This window comes from Ornithorhynchus anatinus, chromosome 7 (assembly GCF_004115215.2).
Source record: "Ornithorhynchus anatinus isolate Pmale09 chromosome 7, mOrnAna1.pri.v4, whole genome shotgun sequence".
In the NCBI taxonomy this organism is placed as follows: Eukaryota; Metazoa; Chordata; class Mammalia; order Monotremata; family Ornithorhynchidae; genus Ornithorhynchus; species Ornithorhynchus anatinus.
This window is the reverse complement of record NC_041734.1, coordinates 34424472-34450982: the sequence shown is the minus strand read 5'-3', so window position 1 is coordinate 34450982 and position 26511 is coordinate 34424472. Positions and strand designations below refer to the sequence as shown.

At 42.2% G+C, this 26511-nt stretch overlaps 1 protein-coding gene across 2 annotated transcripts in view; it reads left to right on the top strand.

Moving 5' to 3' along the window:
* Positions 1-8298, top strand: part of RAB17 (RAB17, member RAS oncogene family) — a 28020-nt gene extending 19722 nt beyond the window's left edge. For both annotated transcript variants that reach the window (XM_029068488.2, XM_029068487.2), the window contains 2 exons: positions 3073-3166; positions 7904-8298. In XM_029068488.2, coding sequence (XP_028924321.1) covers positions 3073-3166; positions 7904-8019 — 210 coding nt within the window. In that variant the 3' untranslated portion in view covers positions 8020-8298. The remainder of the gene's footprint in view (positions 1-3072; positions 3167-7903) is intronic.
* Positions 8299-26511: the final 18213 nt, after the last annotated feature.

Sequence of the window (26511 nt, the reverse complement as noted above, 5' to 3'; positions counted from 1 at the left end):
GCCTGATTCTTGTGGTGATGATGATGATGTGGGTGATGATAGTGCTTGTCATATCAACAGTATGCCCTCCATCGTGCTGTACTGTACAAGGTCCTTGGGGAAAATGTGGAAGCGATATTTGGCACTGTGGTAGGCTCTATTTAAAATGAATTAAGCAGATCTTGACCCTGCCTTCTAGGGGTTTATACTTTGCCATTAATCCTTCTGATTGGGCCCCTACATAACAGGGGAAACCATCAGCACCAAGAAAGCAAGGTGTCACTTATACCACATGAGTTGCCTGAGTGTGGAGTTGAATTACATTCATTCATTCATTTGTGTTTATTGAGCGCTTACTGTGTGCAGATCACTGTACTAAGCACTTGGGAGAGTACAGTATAATAATAAACAGACACATTCCCTGCCCACGATGAGCTTACAATCTAGAGCACATGGTGAGGCCACTCAACCTGGAGAAGGGCAGGATCATGCAGACAGGTGTGAGATGTACCATGTTTTGGAGAGATCTTTTTTCATCAGAACATTGGCTGGTGGGTGGATGTTTTGCAGTCAGACAGCTCCAAATCTGCCCAGAGATTTGAAGGACTGTCTGGAGATACTGTTTTCTCCCCTTAAAATAAAGGCCTTGCTTACACCTGCCTAGCTCTGATGCCTTGACATTTTTTTTCTGATTTGGGTCTGTCGCACTGAGACAAGGACAATAGTACATCTTTTGTTGCTATTGTTTTTGGATTTCTTTTTCTTCCCATTTTGTGTTTTTGCTTTTCTCAAGCACCATTCAGTGATGGCTTACAGAACAGGTAAGGATACAGTGCTGCCTGTTGCAGTTAAGGTCTCAGAGATATTTGGTTTTGTGACACTAGATTGTACCTTGTTATCTACTAGCCATCTTTCTTCTGGGCATGGAGGACCAGCCAAGAAAGTTTGGATAACTCAGGGCAAACCGTCCCTGCTACTACAAAAACAACTCAAGCACATATCCTGCTGGTGATAGAAATTTCCTTTCCTCTATTTATCCTTGGAATTTAAGCAAAGCTCACCCCAAAAGGCAAGGAACTTAGAAAGGTACACTACAGTATTTTCAAGAAGAAAATGTGCTAGCATGTAAGAGATTGTCTCTCTTGCAATGACACTCACGTTTATAGACACAATCTTCCTGCTAGCAGCATAATCTTTGAACTGAAGAATGACTTCATCTCATACATCCTAAATGAATTACCTATTAAAACAATATAAGAAATGCATTATAATCATGCTCTTGTCAGTGCATTGAAACAGTGAACCTGGAAATCAGCAGGGTTAAACTATATTAGAGATTCAAGTTTTTTCATTGCTTTGAGAAGCAGTGAGGCCTGGTGGAAAGAGAACACAGAAGTGGGAGGTGCCTCAGTTTACTTATCTGTAAAAAGGGGATTAAATACATGTTCTTCCTCTCCATTAGACTCTGACCCCATGTGGAACAAGAACTGTGTTTCATCTGATTACCTTGTATCTCCCCCAGCACTTAGTAGCATTGGTATTTGTTAAGCGCTTACTAGGTGCCGAGCACTGTTCTAAGCGCTGGGGGAGATACAGGGTAATCAGGTTGTCCCACGTGGGGCTCACACACTTTTAATCCCCATTTTACAGATGAGGGAACTGAGGCACAGAGAAGTTAAGTGACTTGCCCACAGTCACACAGCTGACAAGTGGCAGAGCCAGGAGTCGAACTCAGGACCTCTGCCTCCGAAGCCCAGGCTCTTTCCACTGAGCCACACTGCTTCTGTATGGTGGTTGGTACAAAATAAACACTTAAAAACAATTAGATGGTAATTGTTAAGCACTTTACAATATGCCAAGCACTATACTAAGCTGTGGGGTATTTTCAAGATAACCGGGTTGGACTCAGTCCCTGTCCCACAAAGAGCTCACAGTATAAATAGGAGAGAGTAGGATTTAATTCACATTTTACAGATGAGGTAACTGAGGCTTGGAGAAGTTAAACAAGTTAATCGAGATCACGCAGTTAGTAGACAAGTGGCAGAGCTGAGATTAGAACCCCAATACTCTGAATCCAAGGCCTATGCTCTTTCCAATTATCACAATTATCATTATTGTCTAGTGGATAACATTTTGGGAGCATCTTTTTTGGCCTCAGTCTTCCTTAAACATTATTGTTATTTTTAATTTTTTGACACTTGTTTGGTGCCTTGTGTGGAACATTGTACTGAGATGGAGAAAGAAACAAGGACATTGCCTCACAGCACTTAGAACAGTGTCCATGCACAGTAAGAGCTCAATAAATATCATTGATTAATTGACTGATTGATCACAGGGACTCACAAAGGTCAGGGGACCACTGACAGAACGGGAAAGAAATTCTAGGACAAATTCAGTCAGAACCAATACTATAGTCATATCAGCACAAGAAGCACAGTGGTATTTCACTGCTGGGAGGGAATGTCCTCAGATTCCTCATTCCTATAAGCAGAGACAAATCATCACCTTTCCAATGTTCTCTGTGCCTCAGTTTCTCCCATTGTAAAATAGAGATGAAATACCTGCTCTCCCTCCTACTTAGACTGTGAGCCCCAGGTGGGACAGTGACTGTGTTTGATCTAATTAACTTGTATTTACCCCAGTGCCCAGAACAGTGCTTTACACATAGTAAGGGCTTAACAGATACCACATAGTTAATGATAATAATAATAATAATTATTATTGTAATAGAAAAAATGAGGTCTGCTTGCCCTGTCCTATGGGCCAACCTTCTCTCTGGGGATGGAGAGTTGGAAAGGCAGAGGGAGATGTTATCATCTTGGTGCCTCTTGGCCAATCCCAGAACACAGAAGAGAAGGAGCCTAAGTCCTCCTGTCTTGAATTACTGCATGGATTTTTAGATGCCAGTCTAGAAATGGGAAAGCCTTTGTGGGAATTATGATTTGAGACCTCACAAAATTATTTCTTGAGTGAAATTGTCTAGCGGGAACATGATCAAGCATCCCAGAGCCAGTAGTTTTGAATCCTCCTACTGATTAAAATAAGAATGTTAAAATGAAAGAATTTATACTGATCTTTGTGTGGTCCCTTTAGGAAGGAAAGGAGTTTGCAGAGAGTAAAAAACTACTGTTCTTGGAAGCATCGGCTAAGGAAAACCACCAAGTGACTGAGATCTTTACTGCCATAGGTGAGTTCAAAAACCAAAGTCATTCAAAAACAGTCATCTGGGGAAGAGAGCTCTGAGGGACAATTTGGAGACCTACATTCTAGGTTTATTTTTTTCCCCTTTACTCTGAGACTGCAAAATTCACAACTTACTAAGCCTCAAGCATCTACCAGTTATTCTATTGTGGACTATTAACCTCCTCTCCCCTGGGTCCTGGAATTAAATCAAACTCTTCCAGAGGACCAAGTAAAATAAGTTATCTGCCTTGTCAACTGGATAAGAGGGGTGTTTTTATTTCAAATTATTTGGGGAAAAGTCTGAGCTGTGAGAAAAGAAATTGAACATTGTTATTGGACTGCAGGGTAACCAAGCAGGAAGCAAACTATGTCAGAGGTCGTGGGTTCTAATTATGGCTCTTCCACTTGTCAGCTGTGTGACCTTGGGCAAGTCACTTAATTTGTCTGTGCCTCAGTTACCTCATCTGTAAAATGGGGATTAAGACTGTGAGCCTCACATGGGACAATTGATTACCTTGTATCTACCCTAGCGCTTAGAACAGTGTTCGGCACATAGTAAGGGTTTAACAAATACCAACATTACTATTATTATTATTGTTACCTTGGATCTATGCAGATCAAATAGTGTTCTCCAACCTAATTAATCAATCCTTGGTATTTATTGAGTGTTTATTGTATACAGAGCACTGTGCTTAATCACTAGGGAGAGTACAATACACTAGAGTTGATAGATGTAATCCCTGCCCTGGAGGAACTTTCAATCTAATATAATCTCCTCTATAATAGTGATTGGTCCCATGATTATTTGATTGATTGAGAAACAGGGGATAAGCAACACTTCTATTCTATCTACCCTTCAGTAGAGTCCTGAGTCCACCTCAGAAGACATTCTTATTGATAAACTAGGAAAGTGTGGTCATGGCTAAGCTAGTGTTGAGAAGCAGCTTGGCCTAGTGGAAAAGACCACAGCTCTGGGAGTCAGGAAGACCTGGGTTCTAATCCCAGGTCTACCACATGTTTGCTTTGTGACCTTGGGCAGGTCACTTAATTTCTCTGTGTCTCCGTTACCTCATCAGTAAAATGGATATTAAGACTGTGATCCCCTCATGGGACATGGACTGTGTTCAACCCGATTAGCCTGTAGGTACAGTGCCTGGCATTCATTCATTCAGTAGTATTTATTGAGCTCTTACTATGTGCAGAGCACTGTACTAAGAGCTTGGAATGTACAATTCAGCAACAGATAGAGACAATCCCTGCCCAATGACAGGCTCACAGTCTAAACGGGGGAGACAGACAGCAAAGCAAAACAGAACAAAACCAAACAAGATAACGACAACAAGATAAATAGAATCATGGAGACATACACCTCATTAACTAAATAAATTGGGTAGTAAATAATATATACAAATGAGCACACTGCTGAGGGGAGGGGAAGGTGAAGAGCAGAGGGTGGGGGGGAGGGGAGGCGGAGCAGAGGGAAAGGGGGGCTCAGTCTGGGAAGGCCTCCTGGAGGAGGTGAGCTCTCAGTGGGGCTGTGAAGAGGGGAAGAGAGTTAGTTTGGTGGATGTGAGGAGGGAGGACATTCTATGACAGTGGTAGGATGTGGGCCAGGGGTCGACGGCAGGATAGGTGTGAATGGGGGCTGTGAGGAGGTGAGCTGCAGAGGAGCGGTGTGTACGGGGTGGGGAGTAGAAAGAGAGAAGGGAGGTGAAGTAGAAGGGGGCAAGGTGATGGAAAGCTTTGAAGCCAACTGGCACACAGTAAGCACTTAACAAATACCATAAAAAAAGAGAATGGGTACACTCAGCCCCCACATTGTGGGTATTAATGGCTTGGGGACCAACCTGGGAGAATATACACAGTGCTGTTGCACAGAGATTAGTGTAGGGTCTTCTTCTCTATCTGTACTGATGAAAATATGCTCAATGAAATGGGTAGATGTTACTAAATTGAATGGACAATTCAAAAATTCAATGGAATTCATTCATTCATGCAATCATTTACTGAGCACTTACTGTGTGTAGAGTACTGTACTGAATGCTTGGGAGAGTACAGTATAACAATAAACAGTCACATTTTTGCCTGTCCTTAAAGAGGAATTTAACAATGTAGTTTGGACTATTCAAGATTTATAGGACAAATTTAAAAATGTCGACATGATTGATTTTTGGGGGGGAAATAGCAGAGGCATAAATTAGGGAAAGTCCAGCTTGCACATATTCAGCAGAAAGAGACCTTGGGGAGTCCTAGCTGACCATAATTGAGACTGAATAGGGGTCAATGATGGAGGCAGAGAGTCAACACTGCAAAGACTAATGTGGAAGTGGGATGTAGCAACGGGAAGCTGACATACAAGACTCAGAATGTGATCCTTCTGTTGTCCCTTACTTAGAACAACTCTTTAATAAAGCAGCTCCTTGAGAAGTGGCATGGCCTAATGTCTAGAGTCCGGCCCTGGGAATCAGAAGGATCTGGGTTCTAATCCTGGCTCCTCCACCTGTCTGCTGTTCATTCATTCATTCAATAGTATTTATTGAGCGCTTACTATGTGCAGAGCACTGTACTAAGCGCTTGGGATGAACAAGTCGGCAACAGATAGAGACGGTCCCTGCCGTTTGACGGGCTTACAGTCTAATCGGGGGAGACGGACAGACAAGAACAATGGCACTAAACAGCGTCAAGGGGAAGAACATCTCGTAAAAACAATGGCAACTAAATAGAATCAAGGCAATGTACAATTCATTAACAAAATAAATAGGGTAACGAAAATATATACAGTTGAGCGGACAAGTACAGTGCTGTGGGGATGGCTAGGGAGAGGTGGAGGAGCAGAGGGAAAAGGGGAAAATGAGGCTTTAGCTGCGGAGAGGTAAAGGGGGGGTGGCAGAGGGAGTAGAGGGGGAAGAGGACCTCAGTCTGGGAACGCCTCTTGGAGGAGGTGATTTTTAAGTAAGGTTTTGAAGAGGGAAAGAGAATCAGTTTGGCGGAGGTGAGGAGGGAGGGCGTTCCAGGACCGCGGGAGGACGTGACCCAGGAGTCGACGGCGGGATAGGCGAGACCGAGGGACGGTGAGGAGGTGGGCGGCAGAGGAGCGGAGCGTGCGGGGTGGGCGGTAGAAAGAGAGAAGGGAGGAGAGGTAGGAAGGGGCAAGGTGATGGAGAGCTGTGTGACCTTGGGCAAGATGCTTAACTTTTCTGTGCCTCAGTAACCTCATCTGTAAAATGGGGATTAAGACTGTGAACCCCATGTGGGACATGGACTGTGTCCAACTTGACTGGGTCCTATCTACCCCAGTGCTTACTACAGCGCCTGACACATAGTGCTTAAAAATGCCACAATTACTATTATTATTATTATTGTTAATAGTAGTAGTAGTATGCTCTGAGCAGTTTAGTTTGCAATAGCCTGAACAAAGACTACAGAAAAATAGGAGAGGATCCAGGGAAGATCATCGTCAGTAGACAAAGTAGATCTATCGAGACGGGTTAAAGGAATTCTCAGTGGAGGTAATGTTAAGGGAAGATGTAACAACTTTATGATCAGTCTTTTCAGAAGCAGTGTAACCTAGTGGAAAAAGCACAGGCCTGAGAGTCAGTGGACCTGGGTTCTAATTCCAGCTCCACCACATACCTGCTAGGTGTCCTTGGGCTCGTCATTTAACTTCTTTTTGCCTCAGTTTCTTCATAGACAAAATGGGGATTCAATACCTGTTCTCCCTCCTTCTTAGACTGTAAACCTCATGTAGTACCTGATTATCTTGTATCTACCCAGTACTTAATACAGTAAGTACTTAACAAATACCACTATTGTTATTAGTATCAATAAATCAGTGGTATTTATAGAGCGTTTACTGTGTGCAGAGCACCTTCTAGGCTCCTGGGAGAATACAACACAACAGAATTGGTAGACATATTCCCTGCCCATCAGGGATTTGAAGGATTTTCTTGGGGACAAGGCAGACAAACTGTTCTTTATAATAATAATGTTGGTATTTGTTAAGCGCTTACTATGTGCAGAGCACTGTTCTAAGCGCTGGGGTAGACACAGGGTCATCAGGTTGTCCCACGTGGGGCTCACAGGCTTAATCCCCATTTTACAGATGAGGTAACTGAGGCACAGAGAAGTGAAGTGACTTGCCCACAGTCACACAGCTGACAAGTGGCAGAGCTGGGATTCGAACTCATGACCTCTGACTCCAAAGCCCGGGCTCTTTCCATTGAGCCACTGAGGTAGAGGAAGTATGCTTTATTCAAAGTTGGGGATATTTCTATTGGTCAAAGGAAGAACTTCCTAAAGTTCAGAGGTAGACTATCGAAGGAGTTTTAGTCTTGCTGTGTGACCTTGGGCAAGTCGCTTACTTCTCTGGACCTTAGTTCCTTCATCTGTAAAATGGGGATTAAGACTGTGAGCACTCCGTGGAAGAGGGGCTGTGTCCAACACAATTATCTTGTATTTATCCCAGTGCTTAGTACAGTGCCTGCCACATAGTAAGCACTTAACAAATACTACAATTATTATTATTGTTATCATCCTGGGGACCATTAAGGAAAGAACAGATCCCCCAACCATCCTGGATGGGTAAGTCATTGCCCTGCCAGGAGGCGAGGGGCTAGACCACCAGATCTTCGATTATGATTCCATGATTTTATGTGTGGGTACGTGTCCATTCTGTGTCCTGAACCACTTTGTCTTCAAGGGAAAATCAATTTCCCCTCTCTCTTTTTTCCCTTCTTTCTAGCTCAGGAATTATTACTAAAGGAAGAACAAAGGGAGGCTAAGGCTCATCAGTGGAAGAATTCCCAAGTGGACCTGAGTGAAACAAGTGGAAACCGAAAAAAATGCTGCTCCAACTAAGGCGAAGCTCCTCTAGATTACAAGCTCCTCCCTCTAGACTGTAAACTCCTTGTGATCAGGGATCATGTCTACCAGCTCTGTTATACTGTATTCTTCCAAGTGCTTAGGACAGTGTTCTGCACACAGTGAGCTCTCAATAATCCTGATCAAGATCTGTATCCTGCCAGATTCTGCTCCTCCGAAAAGCAAGTACAGTGCCCTCTTAAGAAAATGAAACTAGGAATAAAGGAAAGTCACCTTTCATGTGTTATAAAAATTAAAATGACCATTAAAATGAAAGTTTCAGTATTTTGACAATCACAGCTTATCCACTCATCTTCCCTAAATCTGTTAGTTGGAATTCAAGATTGTGGGTTTACAAGGAGGCATTGAAATGTTTAGCAGCATTTAAAGTACTATTATTATTGCCATTATTTTTACTATTATTATGAGTAGTAATAGTAGTAGTAGAAGCCTTTATTGAGTCCCCACATGAAGTGGTGCACTGTATTAGATGCTTGGGAAGTACCAAATACATAAGTGACATATTCCCTGACCTCAAGGCCCTACTTGGGTGGCAAACAAAAATGTTTACAACTCTAATGGTCAAAATAAGTTAATAAGTACACATATAAACATGAGTGCGAAGGGGGTGAAATCAAATTAATTCAATTGTATTTATTGAGTGCTTACTGTGTGCAAAACACTGTACTAAACACTTAAGCACTGTACTAAGTGGTAACTCAGCAACATTCAAAGTAGTTTAGAGGTTCTTTAAGGAATGTTTTGGTCCTTGGTGGGGTGAATGGAGGTCCTTCCCTTTTGGATTTAGGCCCCAACAAGAACTTCTCTGCTCTACCCATGCCTCAGTTTTCAGTGAGGTAAGCTTGAGGGGGATGTGTTCAGGATCATGCATTCCTGCTATGATTAAATGAAAGCAAAATAGTACTTTTTAAATGTTGCAACAATCCTTCAGCCACTTTTGGCATCCTCTTTACAGTGATTGGATAATCCACTCCTACCATAGCAGTCTATTTGATATAGATAAAACCTCTGTATAGAACAGGGAGCACGGTGGCCTAGGGAATAAAGTGTGGGCCTGGGAGCCAGAGGGCCTGGGTTCATTCATTCATTCATTCATTCATTCATTCATTCGTATTTATTGAGCGCTTACTATGTGCAGAGCACTGTACCTAGCACTTGGAATGTACAGATTGGCAACAGATAGAGACAGTCCCTTCCCATTGACGGACTTACAGTCTAACTGGGGGAGACAGACAGACAAAAACAAATCCTGACTCCTCCACTTAGCTGCTGTGTGATCTTGGGCAAGTCACTTAACTTCTCTGTCCCTCAGTTTCTTCAACTGAAAAATTGGGATTCAATATCTGTTTTCTTTCCTACTTGACTATGAGTCCCATGTGGGATAGGGACCCTATCCAGCCTAACGTGTACCTACCCCAGTCCTTAGAGCAGTGCTTAATGCATATAGTAAGCGCTTAACAAATACTATTAAAATAACTTCCAGGAAAATGTGTCATGACTTCCTCAGTTGATTAATCCTTGGCATTTACTGAGCACTGTACTAAGCACTAGGAAGAGTACAATAGAGCAAATAGACATGATCCCTGCCCTTAAGGAGGTATAGCCCAGTGCCAAAGTGAACTCAGTCCTAAGAGGCAAAGAGGCCTGGAACAGAGAATGCTATATTAGAGGCTAGTGTGCCCAGGATGGATAATATATTTCTCTATGCCACTGGCTTGTTCATTTGGGCTAATCACTGCACTTGGGGCCATCTCAATTACTCCTTCTCTAAAAAGGGAGAGTTGCCATCATCAAACCATGAGCCACACCTTCACTGGTCAGCCCAGTGGCCCATCAATTTCAGACCACAGGTTGCTTGGAGGAACTGTGTAATGGCTGCTCTCATGGACAGTCATCATTGCCAGCTAATGTTTCCTGACTTTCCCTCTCTACTTCTAACTTCCATTTTAGCAGCCTATTTTAGATTTATTTCAAATCCTCTGGCATCCATTGATATTTTACACCTGCACAACTCCTTTTGGTAATGGATTTCATATGCTGACCACCAGCTGTGTGAAGAAGTTTCCTTTTGTTTTGTGTCCAGCCTATTTTCTCCAGTTTCAAGCTGTTTTTTTTTTTTTCTCCCAGCTCCGGAGTTTATTTGGAGCTAAGTCTGCAGAACTCTGTAAAAGATTCCTGAAATGTATTGTATCATAATTGACATTTTGTTCTTTGCTCTGGTCTTTGTTTTCCCTGGTTTACTGTTAATCCCACAAACTTTTAACTAGGTCTTTCTTTCCTATTAGGATGAGATGGCATCCATTACTTTGCATAGAAAAGTCCCTCAGTTAATAGTGTAGACTGACAATTTTATCCTGTTTCTACTAAATTTATTTCAGTTCACTATCAAACAGGGTGGAGAAACAACGTCACTTTTTGACACTTGCTTCTTGCATTTATTACTACATTATTACTGCTTAAAATATTGGGTCAATGCCCAAGAAAAAGAGACACTCTTGACTGTAAGCTCAATGGTGGTATTTGTTAAACACTTACTACCTAATAGGTACTGATCTAAGTGCTACGGTTGATAGAAGCAAATCAGATTGGACGCAATCCCTGTTCCACATGGGGCTCATGTTAATTCCCATTTGACAGATTAGGTAACTGAGGCACAGAGAAGTAAAGTGATCTGCCCAAGGTCACATAGCAGACAAATGGCTGAGCTGGGATTTTAACCAGATCCTTCTGATTCCCAAGCCCATGCTCTAGCCACTAGGCCATGCTCTTATAGGAAGAGAACATATTACCAATACTGTTGTATTGTACTCTGCCAAGCACTACTGTAGTGCTCTGCATATAGTATTCAATAAATACCATTAATTGATTGATTGATTACATTAATAATATCTCTTCTCCATCTCAGATTTTTTTCTAATCTCTTTCACAAAGCATTCATTTAACTTGTGAGAAGTACAGAAGAATACTAGACTAAATGTTATTTGTTCTTTTTTTCTCTAAACATTGTTCCAGTTATAGCTTCTCCTCTCAATAGTAATAACTGTGATACTTGCTTAAGCATTTACTCTGTGCCAAGCACTGTAATAAGCACTGGGATAGATACAATATTATCTAGTCAAACACAGTGCCTGCCCCACATGGAATCACAGTTGAAGGGCAAGGGAGAACAGGTCCTGAATCCCCATTTTATAGATGAGGAAACTGAGACACCAAGAAGTTAAGTGATTTGCCCAAGGTCCCACAGCAGGCAAGTGGCAGAGTAGGGGTTATAAATCAGATCCTCGGAGTCCCTGGTCCAGGCTCCTTCTCTCTTAATAATAATTATTAATATTATTGTGGTATTTGTTAAGTGCTTACTAAGCACTATACTAAGTGCTGGGGTGGATACAGGCAAATTGGGTTGGACACAGTCCCTGTCTCATGTGGGGCTCACAGGCTCAATCCTCATTTTACAGATGAGGGAACTGAGGAAGAGAGAAATGAAGTGACTTACCCAAGCCACACAGTAGACAAGTGGTAGAATTGGGGTTAGAACCCTGCTCCTTCTGACTCACAGGCCCATGGTCTATTTACTTTGCCATGTTGCTTCTCTTATTGACTCTTCCTGGAGGAATTAAGGAAATCAAATATGCTAAGTCAAAATGTGTGTTCCAAGCTAATATAGTCTGCTACCATATCCCTTCCAGCTTGAAAGCACAAACCGCTAGTCTTGGAATCCTTATTTCAATGATGAGGCAATGTTGGAAGTAACTCTAAAAGACCAGATGTGGCAAAGAGGTTGAATCATGAGCAGGGATTGACTGGTCTGAGTGACTGAGGGAAACAACCTGTTGTGAGCTAGTGTGAAGTGAATGACCAGAGATGGGAATAGAAAAAAAAACACCTGGGGTTATTATTGAACACTTAGAGAAGCTTCACGCAGGCATTTGGCTCCAAACCTGGATTAGAACTCACAATTGTATATAGACTAAATCAAATCTCACTGGCATTTTTATTTAGAGTTGAAGTACAAGTCTTGAGGAGAAATTGAAGTTTGGGATTCATTCAATCAATTATGTTTAATGAGATCTTACTGTGCAAAGCACTGTACCAAGTGATTGGGAGAGTACAATATAACAATAAACAATAAACCCTCCCACATCCAGCTCCAAAGGGATACTCTCCCATGATTTTTTTTAGAAATGTTTGGGCTAATAAAGTGAAAATGATGGAGGAGAAATATTGGCTACAAAGCATCTTTTTAGAACATGTCAATCTCAGGCACATACATTTAAATAAAAAGAAACATTTTTATTTGCAGAGAGGGGAAATAAGCACATTAAGGCAAAGAAGAAGACGAGAGAAGGCTATGTGGATTGTTCATGCCAACTACTGGAATCAGGCTATTCATCTTGAGTGCATTTACTGCCTTCCTGTAATGGGAGGCAGGCTTTCCTGTGTCTGGAAGCAGATTTTTGAGAGCTATCCAAACCGGCTCACGGGGCGGATCACATGCCTCGTGTACCAGAAAGGGTCAATCTGAGGATCTGTAAGGAAAAAGGCAAAAGGAAGTTCATTTCCACAGAGGAAAGTGGCAAAGTACCTTGTGATGTTGCATCTCCTACTTGCAATGAGAAGTCACTGCCAAAATATGATTATATGACTGACCCTTGAGTAGCAGTTAATAATGACAAAAATAATGGTATTTTAAGTGCTTACTATGTGACAAGCACTGTACTAAGCACTGGGGTGGATACCAGCAAATTGGTTTGGACACAGTCCCTGTCCCACATGGGCCTCAGAGTTCTCAGTTTCCTCACATGATTTAGAAAATGGAGTTACTGGATGTCCACCTCTGTAGCTCCTAGGAATATTGAGGGTGTGAAGAAGAATATCCTACAAAACCTAAGAGTTTCTAAGAGTCAGATAGTATATGTATAGTGTAATACTCAATGACCACATATATATTTTTTTGGACAGGGAATGTGTCTGTGTATTGTTATATTGTACTCTCCCAAGCACTTAGTACAGTGCTCTGCATATAGTAAACACTCAATAAATACTATTGAATGAATGAAAATAGGTTATAGTACATGCAGTCATTGAGTACATGACTACAGGAAAGAACCATTTGGCATTATTATGATCTTACCCTTCCCTGAGTGCCTGACCTGCACAAGGTTTAATTGGGAAATGTGTTATGGAATCTATTTGGAGAATCTGGACTTAGAAGTTCTGGCAGGAAAGTGAAGTGCTAGCTGGCACAGTGCTAGGCATGTTCCAATCTGTGATGTTATCAGTACCACCTGCTGGACTTAGGGAATTTAACAAGAATCTAGTGTCTACAGAGAGAAGCCTGAGAAAAGGCACATTTAGGATGCAGTCTTTACTCCTTTTACTCAATTGATCAGTCAATCAATAGCACTTCTTGAGTGCTTACTATGTACAGAGCAATGTACTGAGCACTTGGGAGAGTATAATTCAACAGAATTAGCAAACACATTCCCTGCTCCTGCTGCTTTGGGAAGCAGCATGGCCTAGTGGAAAAGATGACAGGCCTGCCATTCTGACTAATTAGTCCAACTAATCCCAGCTCCACTACTTACTTGCTGTGAGGTGTTGGGCAAGTTACTTAACTTCTCTGTGCCTGAGTTACCTCATCTGCCAAATGGGGATTCAACACTTGTTCTTCCTCCTACTGTGGGACCTGATTATCTTATATTTCTCCCAGTACTTACTAAAGTGTTTGGTACAAAAAACCCCCACCCAAATACTATTATTTTTATTACTATTATAATTACTTACCAGTGTCTTCCTCTTATTAGCAGCCCTGTATTTGGCTTGCAAAGATCATCTGTGTGATCACTCTGATCTATTCTAGATCCATTCCATTCAGAAATCCTGACAGATCCATTCCTGTCTAGTTTTTGACAACAGTTGCAGGGAATGGATTTTGGACAAAATGAGGTTAATTTCTGGTGTGGAAATGAAGGCAAGGCAGCTTGATGAATGCTCTGTTAATTAATTAAGCCATTTAACAGATTAGAATTAGAGTGGTAGACAATGTGGATTAGCAGGAATAAATACAATACTACGAGACCATTATCACCGGGTTCTTGAGTGAGCATCTCTTTCCAGACTCTCTCCCTGGGGAACGTTTGGAGCACTAACTTCTGATTTCCATGGAACTCTCATGGGTTCGACACTCAGCTTCAGGCATGGCCAGGATGATTAGCAGGAGGCAAATGAAATGGACGACCAGCAATCTCTTTCCTTTTATCTCTTCCACACCAAGGACTTTGGATAGAACAGTGAGTTGAGTCTGGGAGTGGGGAAGCCTGAAAAAAATGTATGGTTGGTTTGGGCGACACTCCACCTGACCCGTTCCTCGTGGCTGCAGAAACCTGGCTTCCGTAACATCCCCTTTGCAACACTCCATGTCAGCCTAACAACCAGGACCACACTGAGTGAAGATAGGTCTTACTGCTACCACTCTCAAGGAGCCTCTCAACTAGACCCCCAGCAGGCAAGGAGAAGCAGCATGGCCTAATGGATAGAGCATGGGCCTGGAAGTCAGAAGGCCCTGGGTTCTAATCCAGGCTCTGCCACTTGTCTGCTGAATGAACTTGAGCAAGTCATTTCACTTCTTTGGACCTCAGTTACCTCATCTATAAAATGGAGATTAAGACTGGGGGCCCCATGTATCTAGCCCAGCACTTAGAACAGTGCCTGGCATATAGAGCTTAACAAAGACCATAGGAAAAAAAGGAGACTCAATCCAGGTTAAATGATACTGTTTTTGATACCCTAAAGGGTGTTGTCCTTGTGGGACCCCCTGCAGCATGGTCTTAACCAGTTTCAGCTAAAGGGCTGCTCTTGATTCAACGACTCGTCTTCAGATGATCAGTACCTTCTCTGAAACAGCTGGTCTTCTGCCCATTTAGCACTCCTGGCTCCCTCTCAGAGTCACACCTGGAGAGTTTCCAGTACTTGACCGGTCTTGACTGTGGGAGAAAGAGTCAAGCAGAGGCCTACCCATTCCTAGGTTGGGCAGTGGGTAGTGAGAGGAAGGCAATCTGCTACAAGTCAAAACTCACCTGTGCTGGGCATCAACAGTATGGGAGAGAGTCGAGGGCGGAGACACAAGTTTACTGCGTGGAAGGAGGTAATGGTAAACCACTTCTCTATTTTTACCAGGAAAACTCTATGGATCCATTAACAGAATGATTGCAGATGGAGGTGGGGAACTCAGGGAGAGATGTGTCCATGGTGTCGCTATGGTTCGGAGATGACTCGATGGTATAAAACAAGACAAACACTCCTGGACTTTTCATCCAATTCCAGTCTTCCATATTATAGCTTATTTGAATTCCTGGCTTTTTCATCTGGCCCTTTCACCTTACATTCTATAGCCTTAGTGGGGTCATGCAAGATCCAGCACCTATAGATCCCCATCTTTTGACCCTAACCCCCTTTTTCTACCAAGGTCAGAACCCCCCCACTCCCCACCCCCAATAATGCAGACTCCAAAATTGATGAAAATTTATCATAAGAGTGTTGGTAAACGTCTTGAAGTGTGTCTATGTGTGTATGTGTATGTGTGTGAATGTGTGCCTCTGTCTTCTAGAAGTTAAGTGCATGGAAATTCTCCTCAAGATTATTTGATAAAGGTTAAGGTAGAAGATTTATTTTTTAATGGTATTAAATGCTTACTATGTGCTTGACACTGAACTAATGCTGGGGTAGATTTAAGCTAATCAGCTTAGACCCATTCCATGTCTCACGTGGGGCTCACATTGTAAATCCCCATTTTACAGATGAGGCAACTGAAGCATGGAGAAGTTAAGTGACTTGCCCAAGGTCACTCAGCAGACAAGTGGCAGAGCTAGGATTAGAACTTAGGTCTTTTTAACTCCCAGGCCCATGTTCTATCCATTAGACCACACTGTTTCTCAAACTTACTTGAAAAATCAAACTTTAAATCATTGGATGACCCAGGACCAAGGGGTTGCTGCTTTACCAGAAAATGACATTTGGTTTCTTCCAGGATCTATTTCATAGCAACATCTGTCTTTGTGGTACTGTCCTTTGTGGAGGAAGAGGCTTCCTTGAAGAAGTGCTTTGGTCCTGTGATTAAGAGCTCCATTACTGGTAAAAATGATTGACTCCTCCGGCCTGAAATTGGTGTAGCTTTGGAGTGGAGTAGATGAAGGAAAATTGGGGTTGGGGTGGCTGGTTTGCTACACTTACAGTAGGCAGCACAGGGAAAGGACAAGAATAAGGATTAAGGAAACTCAGAGTGTTATTAATCCTCTCTCCCAGGGAACAAAATATTCAGTCCCCAAACTTCAATGCATGCCTACTCTCTTTTCATCTTCTTCCTTAAAACTAAGCCTCATCCGTGGCCACATTTGCATAGGGCTAATTTGGTTTTGGAATAGAGCACAGGCCTGGAAGTCAGAAGGACCTGGGTTCTAATCCCTGCTCCTCTTCTCTGCTGTGTGACCTTGGGCAAGTCCCTTCACTTCTCTGTGACTCAGTTACCTCATCTGTAAATTGGGGATTAAGACTGTTAGCCCCATGTGTGACAGGAACTGTGTCTGACCTGATTATGTTGTATCTATCTCTGTGCTTTCTAACTCTCTCTAACTCTCAGATCTAATTTACTCTATTCAAATAGAAAAGAACCTTGCTGAACACGCTTATTCATTCATTCAGTTGTATTCATTCAGTTGTATTTATTGAGCACTTATTGTGTTCTCTGCACTGTACTAAGCGCTTGGGAGAGTACCATACAACAATAAATAGACACATTTCCTGCCCACAATGAGCTTATTTCCACATTAATTTACAACCAGGTTGTATGGTAAAAATCAAAGGGTAAAAAAGCACGTTGTGTTCAGTGATCTTGGGTAACAAGAATGAAGCCTAAAGAATGATTTTTTGAGGAGATAATGAATCATTATTTTCATAAATGACAGAGCGTAGAACTGAAACAATTTTTCCTCATTCTGCAGAAAAATTCCAACTACTGTCAGCAAGACAGAATATTAGAGAGTAACACTGAACTTGCTGAACAAGAGAAGGACCTTGTGGCTTTTCAGTAGAACTTTTAGATTGCATTAAAGAATCAGTTCTTTTGTATTAGATAAATACCACAATTATTTTTCTAGACTGTGAACTACTCCTCTAGCCTGTAAGTTCCTTGTGGGAGGGAACATGTCTACCAACTCTGTTATACTGTATTCTCCCAAGGACTTATGACAATGTGCTGCACTCACTAAGTGCTCAGTAAGTACAAATGGCCATTTAGATGCCTGTCTTCCACTCCTTGGCTCTCAGGTGCTACAGGGCAGAGGAATTATAATAACAGTTGGGCTATTTGAGTGCTTAGTGTGTACCAAGCACTGTACTAAACCCTGTGGTAGATCATCAATCAGTAATGATATTCAGTGAGCACTTACTGTGTGCAGAACACCATACTAAGCACTTGGGAGAGTACAATGCTCACAGCGCTTGGCCAGTAGTGCTTAACAAATACAAATAAATACCATAAAAAAAGTAGGTAGATTGGACATAGTCCCTGTCCGTTACTGGATTCACTGTCTAAGTGAATCTTAGACAGTCTAAGTGAATCTTAGCCTGAGTCACAAAGAAATTGTGACATTATATAGTGTAGATTATATCTAGATAGAAAGTAAAATAGCCAGATCATTCACTGAGTTTCTCAAGTCCAGTCAGCTCAAGGAGCATTTCAGGCTTATACATTTAGAAAGCTTCCAAGCACGTAGCCCCAGAATATTGATTGGAATTTTTTCCCCTCCAACCCACAAGACAATAAGAAAAAAAACTTCCGAGTTAGAAGACCACACACAGTGATTTGAGGAAAATTGATTTCAGAAGCAAGAGCTAGTGTTCCCCTAAGCCCTCTCCCCTTTCTGAAACAACCATTTGCAAACTGAGATGGAATACTCACTGTGACTTTCAAGGAGGGAGTTGGGGGGCCTGTAGCTGTTCCCTCTGATGTTGGTCTGAAGCTCAGCTAAGCGGCTCCATCTCCCCCATCTCACCACTTTTTTTATACACTTCTAAGGGGTTGATGTCACAGCTACTAACAGCTTCATAGGAAGCACCACCTACCCTTACTGACCTCATTAGGTTACAATATACTACCTCCAGAAAAGGATTGTTTTAGGACTCATTTTAGTACACCTGATATTTAATCTCACAGTAATTTTTTTAGTTAGATAAATCAGACTGTTTTGAACAGGCTAATTTTTCCATATAAGTCCTAAGATGATAAACTAAAAACCAACACATTTTGAAATATCCTGCACTGATTCCCTGTATTGCACTCTGTCTTGGGCATTTTAATAATACTATGTTGGTATTATTCACACTTTGACCAATCTGTATATTTACTGTGTTACTGGGTGTGTGTTTTTTAATTTATTCATAGCAAAAAATGATTTTTTCATACTTGCCAAAATATATTTTTAGTCATGGAAGATTTCATTTAAAAACTAGAATATTTTACTACTTTATGAGTGAATAATTTGCACCTCTAGCTATACAGATGTGAAGCTCTAGATGTTCTGTTACATGTACAAGAAATTCAAATCCAAACTGAAATTCACATTGACATGAGAACACTGTGTTTGGGCAAATTTCTTTCAGAATCATTAACATTAATACAGATTTCAACTCACAGCAGGATAAGCTAAGTCAATGGATGGGCAAGATGAATCTCCTAGAGAAGCAAAATACTCTGTAATTTCCAAATTCTCATAATGTACTAGAAACCCAGTGTTACCAAAATTAATCCCAGCAGAAATAAAAGAGAACATGCAGTAAATTTTTTTTGGCTATATACTGGAAAGTTTCTAAGCTTATTTCCTTGGAGAGACCATTGAGGAAATCTAGCAGCAGTTGCATCAGAAATCAGAGGCTGGCTCAGGAAATATGGAATTGGCCATTTTGGATTCTCACCAGGAATAGAGTGTTCTGGGTAGAAGAATAGTTGGGGGTGGGGAGAGGAACCACAGATCTCCTGTAAGAACCCATTTCTATTTTGCATTTTTGTGATTTGCTTTTTAACCTCCCAAATTCCTAAGTCCATCCAGCCTCCACCATACTCCCTTTTGTATCTATGACCACATAACAATTATTATGGTAGTATTTGTTACTGTGTGCCAAGCACTGTACTAAGTGCAGGGGTAGGTATACGTTAATCAGGTTGGACACACTTCCTCTCTCACAAGGGGCTTACGGTCTAAGTAGGGGGCAGTAGGGTTTAATCTCCATTTTACAGATGAGGTAATTGAGGCACATAGAAGTTAAGTGCCTTTCCCAAGGTCACACAGCAGGCACACAGCAGAGCCAGGATTAGAACACACATCCTCTGACTCCCAAGCCTGTACTCCATTCACTAGGTCCTGCTGCCTCTATGAAAAGTTGTAAATAAAAGAGTGTAGAGGGGATAGTGATGAACTTTCAGAAGATAAGGCACTGTTCCATGTGTACTCTCCTTTTATATGAATAATTTTTCATAGACATAGGAACAATAGAGATTTTAGTGAGTGTGCTGGAACACATTCCTTCATTTCTCATTGAAGAAATAGTTTGCTAATACTAATTTCACTAATAATGAGGTCTTTTTAGAATGCATCTGTCAACATGAAGAGAAGGATGATTTAACAGAGAACAGAGAAGGATGATTTAATAGACCTGGGGGTATCCTACTGCATAAGGCATTCAAGGCTGGATTCAAGATGGCTTTGCTGGTGGACTGGAATTTGGAGCAACTGGCATTTGGAGGGGATATTTTGAGAAGAGAAAGGGCATCTTTTTAGGTAAAAAGTGAGAGGATTTTGGAGAGATATTTTGGTCAATGGGGCAATTTTTTGAAAGAAAGTCATCATAAAAATGCCTGTTTATTTTCCACAGGTTATGTTCACATTCTATAAAGAATTAGTGGCTTCACCAGTTTTATAGAGCCTGAAAAGGAAAACTCTGAAGTTCCTTTTCTCTCTTATTGAGGAAAGAGGAATCTTTATTGGGCGGGACAGTGGCACTGTTTATGTGATGGCCATCCAGTCAGTCAGTCAGTCAATCCTATTTATTTAGTGGTTCCTGTGTACAGAGACTGTACTAAGAGCTTGGGAGAGTGCAATATAAGAGATGCATTTCCTGACCACAGTGAGCTTACAGTCTAGAAGGAGAGATAGATATTAATATACATAAATAAAATTACAGATATATACCTAAGTGCCATAGGTTTGGGAAGGGGGCAATAGATAATAATAGTAATGTTGGTATTTGATAAGCGCTTACTATGTTCAGAGTTCTAAGCGCTGGGGTAGATACAGAGTCATCAGGTCGCCCCACGTGAGGCTCACATTTAATCCCCATTTTACAAATGAGGTAACTGAGACACCGAGAAGTTAAGTGACTTGCCCACAGTCACACAGCTGACAAGTGGCAGAGCTGGGATTTGAACCCATGACCTCTGACTCCCAAGCCCGGGCTCTTTCCACTGAGCCACGATAAAGGGAGCAAGTCAGGGTGATGCAGACTGGAGTGAGAGAAGAGGGAAGGAGGGCTTAGTGAGGGAAGGCCTTTTTGAGGAGTTGCACATCCAAAAAGGGTTTGAAGTTGGGAAGGGCAATTGTCTGTTGGATAGGAGGAGGGAGGGTGTTCCAAGCCAGAGGCAGGACATGAGTGAGAGGTTGGCAGGGAGAGAGAAGAGACGGTGAGATGGTGTGTTGAATACATCTCCAGATGGCTTCCACTTAGCCGCAGCCTCCTCTCTGTTAGGGCACCCCAGGGTCAACTTCTTGCAATGAGAAGCAGCAGAAACCTATTCTTCCAGTCTCTGGATGAAAAGAATGACAATTAGAAACAGCATATCTTGGTGGAAAAAGCACAGGCCGGGGATTCAGAGGACCTGGGTTTAACCCCTGCTTTGCACTTGCCTGCTGTGTGACCTTGGGCAAGTCATTTCACTTTCTCTGTGCCTCAGGTATTTTATCTGTAAAATGGGGGTTAAAGCTTTGCGCCCCATGTGGTACTTGGACTGTGTCCAAGCTGATTAGCTTGTATCTACCCCAGCACTTATCACATAGTAAGCTCTTAACAAAGAATAAAAAAAATACATAACTAGTAATTGCAAGTGAACATGGCTTTCTCCTGACTTAACACTGGCCTTCGGTAGCAGGTTTGAGTCCTCCAATCCTGAGAAATATGGAGTGTGGTGGTTGTCTGAAGAGAAGTCCAGATTCATTTCTTCCACACTGCACATTTTCACGTGCATTTTGGCTAGAGCAGCGGGAAGAATGAGAACACTTTCTTCTGATCATGGGTGAGAAGTGACTGTACTTTGGTTTCTCTTGAAATAGCATTTATATGATTTTAGTCCACTTTCACTCCAACATTAAACTGTCATTCTGAATGTAACTTGATATCTGAGCCATCAAAAAAATCCCGTGGCTTATTTTTAATGAAGTTACATTATGTGAAACTCTGTGTTCCTTTTCTAGAGGAACAGATGTACTGGAGAAATCTTAGGCTGGCAAAACATTTATATTCCTTGAAACTCAAGCACTTAGAAATATGTGGTTATTGACTAAGTCCTGCCTTTAAGAACTCCCCCTATTTTGCAAGTCAAGCATTAATGTACACCCAAAACACTGTGTAGAGCTCTTCTAATCAGTGCTTAGTGTTTCCCAAAATTCAGTACAAAGACAATGTACGTATGTATGTATGGTTCTTCGCTGTCTTTCTGGAGCCGAGAATTGAGTGTCCCTTAATGGAAAGATCATGCATGACAAAGAATCAGAAGACTCAGCTCTGCCACATATCTGGTGTGTGACCTTGGGCAAGTCACTTCACTTCCTCAGTTACCTCATCTGTAAAATGGGGATTAAGATGGTGAGCCCTATGTGGGACAGGGACAGTGTACAACTTGATTATCTTGTATCTACCCCAGCACTTAGTATAGTGCCTGGTACATAGTAAGTATCTAAACAAATACATAGTTTTTAGGAATCTAAACAACAGGCCGACCTTGTCCGCTTCAAGTTTGTCCTTTGTTGCCTTAACTCTGCCCTCTCCTCTGCCCAGTAAAACTATTCTCTTCCCTTATTTATACCCATGCCATCACCCTTGTCAGTTGTTCCAAACATTTAACTCCCTCTTCAAGGCCCCTATCCCTCCCCTTCCCCCATCGCTCACCCCCAACGATCTGGCCACCTACTTCATTGAGAAAATGAACACCATCAAGTGTGAGTTCCCCCAAATCACCTCTCCCTCTCCTCCATCCCCCCTCCTCTTGGCCCCCTTTTCAACTTTCCCATCCTTCCCAGCAGTATCTTCAGAGGAGATCTCCCTCCTCCTCTCAAGTACCACCCCCTCTTTTTCCCCTTTTCCCTCTGCTCCTCCACCTCTCCCTTCCCATCCCCACAGCACTGTACTCCTCCGCTCAACTGTATATATTTTCATTACCCTATTTATTTTGTTAATGAATTGTACATCGCCTTGATTCTATTTAGTTGCCATTGTTTTTACGAGATGTTCTTCCCCTTGACTCTATTTATTGCCATTGTTCTTGTCTGTCCGTCTCCCCCGATTAGACTGTAAGCCCGTCAAACGGCAGGGACTGTCTCTATCTGTTGCCGACTTGTTCATCCCAAGCGCTTAGTACAGTGCTCTGCACATAGTAAGCGCTCAATAAATACTATTGAATGAATGAATGAATGCATCGGTCCCCATTCCTTCACATCTTATACAAACTCTTGCCCCTTCCCTCCTTCCCTCCTGAACTACCATCTTCAATCTCTCATTCTCACTTTCCAGTGGGGAAGTGACTTCCCCACTGCCTTCAAATATCCCCACATCTCCCCCATCCTAAAAAAACCCTCCCTTGACCACATAGCCCCCTCCAGTTATTGCCCCATCTCTCTCCTACCCTTACTTTCCAAACTCCTTGAGTGAGTTGTCTACACTTGCTGTCTCGAATTCCTCTCCTCCAACTCTCTGCTGGGCCCGCTCCAATCTGGCTTCTGCCCCCTTCACTCCCCTGAAACCACCCTCTCATAGGTCACCAATGACCTCCTTCTTGCCAAATCCAATGGCTCCTACCCTATCCTAATCCTTCTCAACCTTTTAGCTGCCTTTGACACTATAAACCATTCCCTTCTCCTCAATACATTATCCAACATTGGCTTCACTGATTCCATCCTCTCCTGGTTCTCCTCATATCTCTCTGGCAATTAATTTTCAGTCTCCTTTGTGGGCTCCTCCTCCACCTCCCATTCTCTAACTGTAGGGGTTCCTCAAGGTTCAGTTCTTGGTCTCCTTCTATTCTCCATCTATACTCTCTCCCTTGGTGAACTCATTTGCTTCCACGGCTTCAACTATCATCTCTATGCAGATGACATCCAAACCTGTATCTCCTCCCCTGTTCTCTCTCCCTCCCTCCTTCCCTCCAGGCTCGCACCTCCTCCTGCCTTCAGGACATCTCTACTTGGATATCCTTCTGCCACCTCAAACTCAACATGTCCAAGACAGAGTTCCTTATCTTCTCTCCCAAACCCTGTCCTCTCCTGAACTTTCCCATCACTGTAGATGGCACAATCATCCTTCCCATCTCACAAACCTGCAACCTTGGTGTCATCCTTGATTCCGCTCTCTCATTCACCCCACATACCAATCTGTAACCAAATCCTGCTGGTTTCACCTTTCACAGCATCACCAAGATTCGTCCTTTCCTGTGTATCCAAACTGCTACCACATTAGTACAATCACTCATCCTATCCCAACTGGATTATTGCATCAGCCTCCTTCCTGACCTCCCAAACTCCTGCCTCTGCCCACTTCAGTTCACTCTGCTGCCCAGATTATCTTCCTACAGATACATTCAGGGTATGTCCTCCAAAATCTCCAGTGGTTGCCTACCAATCTCTGTATCAAACAAAAACTACTTGCTTCTGGCTTCAGTGCTCTCCATCACCTTGCCCCTTCTTACCTCACCTCTCTTCTCTTCCTCTACATTCCAGCTCACATGTTCCGCTTCTCTGGTACTAACCTTCCCACTGTGCCTCGATCTCCCCTGTCTCGCTTCTGATCCCTGGCACACATCCTACCTCTGTCCTGGAATGACCTCCCTCCTCAAATCCACCAATCACTCTTCCCCCCTTCAAAGTCCTACTGAAAGCTCACCTCTTCCAAGAGGCCTTCCCAGACTAAGCCCCTTTTTCCTTAGCTCCTCCTCTCTTCCCCATCACCTCGACTCACTCCCTTTGCTCTTCCCCCCACTCCCCGCCCCACAGCTCTTATGTATAAATGTATAAAACTATAACTCTATTTATAATGCTTGTTTACTTGTTATGATGCCTATCTCCCCCGCTGTAGACTGTGAGCCGGTTGTGGGCAGGGATTGTCTCTCTTTATTGCTGCATTGTACTTTCCAAGCATTTAGTACAGTGCTCTGAACAAAGTAAGAACTCGATAAATACGATTGAATGAATGAATGTGGCCTTGGGCAAGTCACTTCACTTCTTCTCTGTGCCTCAGTTACCTCATTTGTAAAATGAGGATTGAGAGAGTGAACCCCAAGTGGGTCTTGGGTTGTGTCCAACCTGATTTCCTTGTACCTACCCCAGCACTTAGTAGGGTGCCTGGCACATAGTAAGAGCTTAACAAATACCACTATTGTTAGTAGAAGTAGTAAGCACTCAATAAATGTGATCGAATGAGTAAGTGAATGAATAATCTTCTTGATATAAAGAACCAGAACCTGGGAAAATGTCCAGCAGAATCTGAATAGGCCACCAGGTGTCAGTGATGCTTAGTCATTATCCACCAAAGAAATTCACCAGGGCTACTGGGTGACAACCCAGAAAGCTCCTGGGAAAGAGAAAGAAAATCCTAAAAGGTCTTATGAATGGAAAACCCTGGGGAAAAGTGATGTTAGTGTTTTAAATAGCTAGATAACGAAAACAATCAACATCTTTCTGGTTTCTGCAACCAGGCATTTTAAATAGTTTAATATTGGGGTAATACCTTTCTATTTTCCACGGTCACAGTATATTTCCAGCTTCCATGGGTCACAAGGGAAGCCTAATTTGAGCACATCATAAGATTGAAGATTTTGGAACAATGAAGGTGTGGGGACCAGCAAAACAAATTAATTCACTTCTAGATACCTTGGGAAGGAAAGGTTTATTTCTGTTAAGAGACAATTTATTATCTTTTCATTGTGTTCTTTTTTTATTATAAGGTTGCTGTGGCTTCATCTACTACTAATTTGTGTGGCCGTCTGTCTTCATGGGTTACCCACTGTGGCATTAGGAATAAGGATACAAAAGGTAAAATTGATAAGGAGTGAAAATATCGCTTGTATGACCTGACTCACTGAGAGCTTCACCTGAATTACAGTCAGTAATGCATCTTCATTATTCATTCAATCATATTTATTGAGAGCTTATTGTGCACAAAGCACTGTACTAAGAGCTTGGGAGAATACAATATAACAATAAATACATTTCCTGCCCACAATGAGCTTATAGTCCAGAGCTTCTTAGTACTGTATCTTCTAAGAATCAGTCTTATTTCCCATTTTAGTTGATGTTTTTATGGCCTGGAAGAGAGGGAAATGAAGACTGATGTAGAAAACTCTTTGTGGGATAATAAGGAAGGAGGACAATAAAATGGGGAACTTTTCTCTCTTTCAGCAATGTACTGGAGCACTCTGGGATATATGGCATTTTCAAACATCTTGACAGCACCTCTTGACCCCTACACTAATTTAGGAGAGTGAGATAGGTAAGGAGGGAGGGGGCAGAGGGTTTTTTTTGGATTGAGGCCTCTGAGATTTGTGTGAAAAAATTCACTCATTGCTCAGTGCTTAGAACAGTGCTTGGCGTATAGTAAGCGCTTAACAAATACCATCATCATAATCACTCCAGAGATCCAGGGGCCCAGGTTTCAGATTAGGATGCAGGATAAATCACTGGGAAATGGGAGGGATGGATTTTATTGAAGGAAGTTTCTAGAAAAGAGCATACCAAGGGTCGTGGAAATCAAGGGGGTCAATCATCTTCAAAGCAGAAAGGAGAGGCTTCTAGTGGTTACTTCGGAAAGCCCTTAGATTTTCTAGGTCATCTAGTCAATGTTTTCCAAATAAATCAACAGTACTTCAGAAGCAAAATTACCGATCATTAATGAATCCAGTTTATGGACTTGGTGAACTCAAGCAAGGCATCCCAATTCCCATTTCAGCCTAATTTCACATGGTTTTCGACTATTATGTGGGCAGTCTTGACAGCTCTTTCATTCTCCAGGGACTGAGGGAAGCCATTTTGATTTTTTATTAAAACTTAATGGAAGATTCTACAATAGTTTCGAAGGGGAAAATATCAATTTTCCTCCTCCTTTGTGCCCTGAAACAGGGATGACGAGACAGGGAAAGGGAAAACAAAAAATATGTTC